The sequence below is a fragment of the Capsicum annuum genome, chromosome 7 (assembly GCF_002878395.1).
Source record: "Capsicum annuum cultivar UCD-10X-F1 chromosome 7, UCD10Xv1.1, whole genome shotgun sequence".
NCBI classification, from domain to species: domain Eukaryota; kingdom Viridiplantae; phylum Streptophyta; class Magnoliopsida; order Solanales; family Solanaceae; genus Capsicum; species Capsicum annuum.
Window position 1 is genome coordinate 208,366,757 of NC_061117.1, and position 7,281 is coordinate 208,374,037.

At 38.1% G+C, this 7,281-nt stretch overlaps 1 protein-coding gene across 2 annotated transcripts; it reads left to right on the plus strand.

The window, feature by feature from the left end:
- Positions 1-396: 396 nt before the first annotated feature.
- Positions 397-7,273, plus strand: LOC107878379 (dnaJ homolog subfamily B member 1). Of its 2 annotated transcripts, none has more exons than XM_016725339.2 (3): positions 397-786; positions 4,585-5,015; positions 6,602-7,273. In XM_016725339.2, the coding sequence occupies exons 1-3, from the start codon at positions 622-624 to the stop codon at positions 7,041-7,043; spliced, it is 1,038 nt and encodes a 345-aa protein (XP_016580825.2). In that variant the 5' UTR covers positions 397-621; the 3' UTR covers positions 7,044-7,273. The 2 variants fall into 2 exon arrangements, with proteins under 2 accessions (XP_016580825.2, XP_047271364.1); XM_047415408.1 differs by having other exon boundaries at positions 408-2,003.
- The last annotated feature ends 8 nt before the right edge of the window (positions 7,274-7,281 follow it).

Genomic DNA, 7,281 nt, shown 5'->3' on the forward strand with positions numbered 1-7,281 from the left:
AGGGATTGTTTGGTTGAGAAATTGTTATCTCAGAATAACTAATATCGGGATTAGTTATCCCGAGACTACCCAAGATAACTTATCCCACCATGTATATGGGATTGGATAAGTTATTCCATCATTATAGTATAAATGGTGGAATAAGTTATCCCATTATTAATTAATTCCTCCAATCAAATACTCATTCAACTGATCCTTATATTTTATTCCAAAATTACTTATTCCTTGGACTATTTATACCTCACACCAAACGAGCCCTCATATTTTTCGAGGAAACTAGCTCCATGGTCACTAATAGCAATGTTCTACCCCACGCACGCCCACCCACCCCAACCCAAAAAAGGAAAAACTTGCAATGATGTGGCTAAAGTAGGCTCCACTAACCCTAGTTGTAATGTGTGAAGTGTTTCTGGAACCTTCTAAACTTTCCTCAACTCGGTTAGTCTAGCTTTTCCAAGACTAAGTACTAGTCTTTCTCTTCCCTTCTCTATCCAATTTCTTTCTCCCCAACAAAGCCAAAAGAGCCCATTCATCATTTTCAACAACCCCTTTTTGTTGAAATTCAAAATTGTCAAAGTGAAGAAAAGGAAGAGAAACCAAGTAGAAGGGGAAGAGGAGGAGATGGGGGTTGATTATTACAAAGTATTGGGTGTTGATAGGAATGCAAGTGATGATGATTTGAAAAAAGCTTATAGAAAACTTGCTATGAAATGGCATCCTGATAAGAATCCAAACAACAAAAAAGATGCTGAAGCTAAATTCAAACAGATCTCCGAGGCTTATGATGTATGTAAAGAAAACAATAAATTTGTCATCTTTTTGCCTTTTTGCCTTGCTTGTTTTGTTTAAACTTTTTATCTTTTCCATCTTTAGTTTAATGGGGTTCTAAAATCTTGGATTCAATGTTGCTAATTTAGAGGGTTTTCACATCTGGTGGGAGGTGGCATTATCATGTAACTTTTTTTTTTGTTTGTCTTTTGGTTATCTTCTTGCCTTTTTTCCTTGTGGGTTTTGGTTAAAGTTTTAATCTTTGATTGAATGTTGATCATTTAGAGGGTTTTATGATCTAGTGTTTATAATCTTGCTTGAAGTTAATGGATACAAAATCTTGGGTTGAATGTTGTTAATTTAGAGGGCTTTTCCATCTGTCCTACCAATGGTGGACAGAGATACCTGATACTGAAATCTGTTGCTGGTGGGAGGTCGCAGTATCCCGTAGATTTAGTCAAAGGTGCGCGGAAGCTGGCTCAGGCACCACGGTTATCAATTTTTTTTTTTGAGGGTTTTAAGGTCTAGAGTTTATAATCTTTGCAAAAAGAATGGTGTGATTTGTGTTTTCCGTTTTCTTTGATTATCTTTTTGCCTTTGTCCTTGCTTGTTTTGTTTAAAGTTTTAATCCGTTTTTATCTTTTTATTTTAATGGGTTCAAAATCTTGGATTGAAAGTTGATGAATTAGAGGGTTTTCATATCTGTCCTAGTGGTAGTGGACGGAGTTACCGGATATCTGTTGTTGGTGGGAGGTGGCAGGGATGGGAGGTGTCAGATGTCCCTTGGTGATACAAGAAAACCAAGGAACACACGGAATTGGCTCAAAACAGTCCAAACACACTCCAAAAAAAGTCCACTAATTCAAAGAATCGAGGACCCTTTTGAAGACCACTCTCGGATGCAAGAATAAAATACAAGAAGGACAATATAACTAGGTGTTTGACACTTTTTGCAGCCAACAACAAACTAAGTTAACAACACAAGATGAAACAACAATGAGAAGAACAACAACAACAACAAAACGGCTTCACAATACAAGATACAAAACGGATACAAGATTGCAAAAGAAAAAGGATAGATAGATGGACCACATGAAGGTATAATGTTAAGAATCCAAGAATGGTAAATCTTGGACCCTTAACACTACGCACAACAATAAACCTATCTCTTACAAAGACACAAGATCGGAATCCACCTCCCAAGCATCAACGTTTCCAAGCAAATGCAAACACAGGTGATTCTACACTTGTCTAAGCCCTAATTTCGGTTTTGGGTGCCTCAAGGAAAGAGGACTTGTGTTTCTTTGTCTTGTAAGACTTACAACTTCAATCATAAACTAAGTGAATAAAACCCTACATTGTTCTCTATTACAAGATATAAGTTAAAATGACCAAAAGGGCCTTCAAAGAGTGGGCTGCCCATCAAGTGTAAATTATGGGCTGATTTTGGTTTGTTTTGGGCCTCTTCTACGCTTCAATTGCACACACCCAAGTCTCGGGACCAACGCGCACCATATTCGTGATTATTCTTGTATCACTTGGTTTTAGTCGAGATGCGCAAAAGCTTGCCCGGGAAGCAGGGAATGGGAGGTGGCAGGTATCGTGTAGGGAAGCTGGCTCGGGCACCGCGGTTATGAAATTTTTTTTCGAGGGTTTTAAGGTCTAGTGTTTTAATCTTGCAAAAAGAATGGTGGGTTCATTGGCTTATGATGTATGTTTCCATTCTTTTTTGGTTATCGTTCTGCCCTTTATCTTGTGGTTTTGTTTAAAGTTTTAATCTTTTTTATCATTTAGTCTAATGGGTTCAAAAGCTTGGATTCAATGTTGCTAATTTAGAGGGTTTTAAGGTCTAGTGCATATAATATTGCAAAAACAATGTGGGTTCATTGGAGGATCAATGTCTTTTGTGTCTTTTTGTTATCTTCTGCCTGTTTTCCTTGTGTGTTTTATTCAAAGTTCCAATTTGTTTCCCTTTGTAGTCAAATGGGTTCTAAATCTTCGATTAAATGTTGCTAAATTAGAGGTTTTAGAATGTCTAGTGTTTATAATCTTGCAAAAAGAACAGCAGGTTCATTGGACGAGTAACAATTCATATAATTTTCTGAGTGTGTTGTATTTTTTTGAACCTAATAAGTATAGGTTTATTGAGATGACCTAGTTGGTTCAAGGTGCCAGATTAAATGAATTGTTTGAATTACTAAAGTAATACACTCTTTTAGGCTGTAAGTTCGTTGTTCTTATCAACCGGTTTCATTAACCAATCACTTGTTTGAGTTCATCAAGCAAAACGATCTCGTTCTTTTAGATCTAAACTATGCTTTCATAATTTGGAAGTTTTGTCAAAGTTCAAATTGAATTAAAGGATTATTTATTTTTTTATTTGGGTTACATTAATGTGTTCAAATTGTGTAATCATCAATTGCTGAAAAAAAGCACTTGTATTACAATTTTTTATAGTTGAAAGGTGTTGGAAGAAGAGTTTGAAAGATCTCTAGTGAAACGGAGCAGTTTCCCCCCTAATAGGTGAGAGCGCGAAACCAGAGGCGGAGTTCGGATTCAAAGTTTATTGTTTTGGATTTTAATATGGGTTCTAAATTTATTATCTTTACATATTCAATGAACTTTTTAAAAGTAAATTCATGGTTTGAACCAACACTAACTGACAGTCTAGCTTCATCCCTCCCTATTTGAAATATCTTGTGTGCAAAGAAATGAATCTTGGGTCTATCTCAATTCTCAACTCCAAAAGCTAGCTCGTGAGGGCGGATTGCTCAAGTTATATGGAGTCCATAATTTCTTCATCCCACTGATGTGGGACTTAACACCCCACCTCACAGATCGGACTATACATCTGGTTTGTGGACAATTTAATATGGGCCCCCAACATTACAATAACAACAACATACCCAGTGTATTCCCACAAAGTTGGGTCTTGGGAGGGTAAGTGTACGCAGTCCATACCACTGCCTCGGATGAGGTACAGAGGCTGTTTCTGTTTCTGATAGACCCCGGCTCAGGGCACAAAACAGTAAAAAGAATCAGTTTAATCCAAAAGGTATAAAACCAAACATCTCTTTTCCTGTTCTCTCATTTACTAGTTACTACAAGAAAAATCTTTGGTACTTCGTTTCCTCTCCTTTTTTTTTTCGTCTGGGGGTGGGGGATCCAGTGGAAGAAGAGCGTCCCTTGATTCTTTTTTAATATGAATGCCTTGTGCATCATAAATGGTGAAGAAACAAATCACTAAAACTAAGGTGGCATTATTTTCACATACTGTTGGTTAGCATAAATTGGGATGGGCCGTAGAGAAATAAATCTTGAGCCTAACTCACCTTAAAAGCTAGCTCATGGGGGACGATTACCCCAAATCCATATAAGATCCATATAAGGAGTCCAAATTCTCCTCATTCCATCGATGTGGGAGCGTTAACACTTATCAGGGATTGGTGTTTTCCTTTTGCAGCAAGTATTTAAGCCGGCAAATCTGATGCCAATGTTATCGGTACAGATTCTCTTTGATTTATATTATACCATGTAAAGAAATGGATCCTGGGAAACTCACTTTAAAAGCTATTCCATGACTGGAAGATTGCCCAAATTCATATAAGGAGTCCAAGTTCTCCTCATTCCACGAATGTGGAACTTAACACGTGAAACAGGGATTAGCGTTTTTCTTTTGCAGCAAGTATCTAAGCCGGCAAATCTGATTCCTGTGATTTATTGTTGCAGATTCTCTTTGATTGATATTCTTATAGATATGTTATACGATTGAGTGTTAAACAGATGATTAATTTTCTTCTTTATTAAATTTACTAGGTGCTTAGCGACTCCCAGAAAAAAACTGTGTATGACCAGTTTGGTGAAGAAGGACTGAAGGGTGGGGTGCCACCGCCTGGAGCTGGTGGTCCTGGTGCGGGTTCAACCTATTTTTCTGCTGGGGAAGGCGCTACTCCATTCAGATTCAACACTAGAAATGCTGATGACATATTTGCTGAATTTTTTGGCTTTTCTCCTCCGTTTGGAGCACCTGGAGGGGGTAGGACTTCAAGGTTTGGTAGTGCGTTCACTGATGATATATTTGCATCATCCTTTGGTGAAGGAGGTGGTGGTGGTGGTGCTTCAATGCATCAATCAGCTCCAAGGAAAGAGGCTCCGATACAACAGAACTTGCCTTGTAGTCTTGAGGATATTTACAAGGGTGCCACCAAAAAGATGAAAATTTCAAGAGAAGTTGCCGATGCAAGTGGGTAAGTAGCAGTTTCTTACAATTTTTCTGGTCAACGTTAAGTGAGAAGTTACTGTTTTATTGGTCAAGGTTAATTAATATTCCTGTTGAACTTCAACTTTCTACTTATGAGTTTGCAGTGGGCAAATTCAATTCTCCTTTTCCGTTCTTTCAAACTACTTTGTATTGTTTCTACTTGAGCCGAGGGTCTATTGGAAACACCCTCTCTACCTCGTAGGGGTAAGGTCTGTAAAACTACCCTCCCCAGATCCCACATTTGGGATTATATTGTTGTGTATGTTGTTGTTCCTAGAAAAATCCATCTGATCATGCAATGTCCGCGGTTTCTTTCGACTTGATCGAGTAACCCAGTACTACAGTGCAGGTCAATCTCCCTACACGCAAATGACCCTTTTCTTCCAAGTATCTCATGTGCTTTAAGCTAAAGATATTTTTGAGATAGAAACTAGTTCTTCTTGTACCCTATAGTGCAAGATAACTATAGTTTTCTCCTTGTAAAAAAAAAAAAAAAAAAAAAAAGAAGGTAAATATAGTTTTCTGATAGAAACTAAGGAGGAGGTACTGGTGGAGTGCCATTGTACCTTTCTATTTTTTTCAGCTTAGAAGTATCAGGGGGATAATGGAATGGTTGGGGTAGTAATTCTTACATCATTAATTTTTGAGAGATTGAGAGAGGAGGGTAGGCAGACAGTAATGCTTGCATTAGGGCAGTCTGCCTATATTATATCCCTTGAGGTGCGGCACTTCTCTGGACATTGCATGAACGTGGGATGCTTTGTGCACTGGGTTGCCTTTTTGAGAGATGGAACCTGTCAATTATTTCCTTGTACTTGCAAATTGCGTCGATTTTTCTTTTAGAACCTGAAATTATGTATCAAACTTATTAACTTTTCAATTATGGATGTCAGGATTAGAAGATCTTCCCTGTAATCCCTTATACCTGGTGTCTTACAGCAGGTTTGATTTTGTGATATAATACAAAAGTTAACTTTTTAAAAAAAAATTAAAATTTTTTACTAACCTTGTGTTACTGCATTTTGTGACTGTTTAGGGTAGGAGGTCAGCTAGATAGTTGAGCGTTGTCTCGCTTATTCTTCTTTACTATTAGCCATAATATGAGTTGTATTTCTTGTCATTTTGAGATTGGTTATTATTTGAGATTGCTATGACTACCGATTAGGATGATTTATCAGGTTGTTTATAGTATCTTTCCATGACTCTTCATTTTTCATTATTTCTTTTCTATACTGCTTTGGACTGTGCTTTTTGCTCGAGCCGAGGGTCTGTCAAAAACAGCCTCTCTACCTCTAAGGGTAGTGGTATGGTTTGCATACACTCTTTCCTCCGCGGACCCTCCTCCTTTTTGAGATGCTGAATACACTGTTGTTTGTCAGTGTCATCAATTTGACTTATTTTCTGTGTCATTGCTCTAGTTATTTGTAGCATCAGTGTGCACTTCCGATTTTTTTTATAATTTGCTCCCAGAGTTCCACTCCAGGCCCTCAATTCAAGTGGTTATTTTGCCAGTGGCTTTACTAGATTACTCTCATTGTTTTCAGTCGATATCCATTTGTGTTTTTGGTGCAGCAAGAGAATGCAGGTGCAAGAGATTCTGACAATCAATATCAAACCTGGTTGGAAGAAAGGTACAAAGATTACCTTCCAAGGCAAGGGGAATGAGTACCCTGGAGTTATACCAGCTGACCTGGTTTTCATATTAGATGAGAAACCTCACAAGGTTTTCTCGCGCGATGGAAATGACTTGATTGTTACACACAAGATTTCCTTGATTGAAGCGTTAACCGGTTCTACTGTCCATCTCACTACTCTGGATGGGAGGAACTTAACCATTCCAATCAACAATGTGGTTTCACCAACTTCTGAACATGTCGTCCAAGGTGAAGGCATGCCGCTTCCAAAAGATCCATCGAAGAAAGGAAATCTGAGGATCAAATTTGACATCAAGTTCCCTGCTCGTCTTACTGCGACTCAGAAATCCGGTCTCAAGGAGCTGTTGTCGGGTTCTTGAGCTCTATGCCGCTTGGTGCTGGCTTTGTTGTGACATGTATATATTTTCATAAAACCATTTTAAATCGTGGATTGGGGTGTTGGGTTAGGCTCATAGACGAAGGGGCTTCCTTAGCAAAGTAAATTTTGTTTTTGTTGCTTATGGATGTTGTTCAATGTTTACCAATGTTACCATTCAACAACGGGCAATACTACTTCATTTTGTGGAATAAGGCATCAAAATTTACTGTGCATTGCTG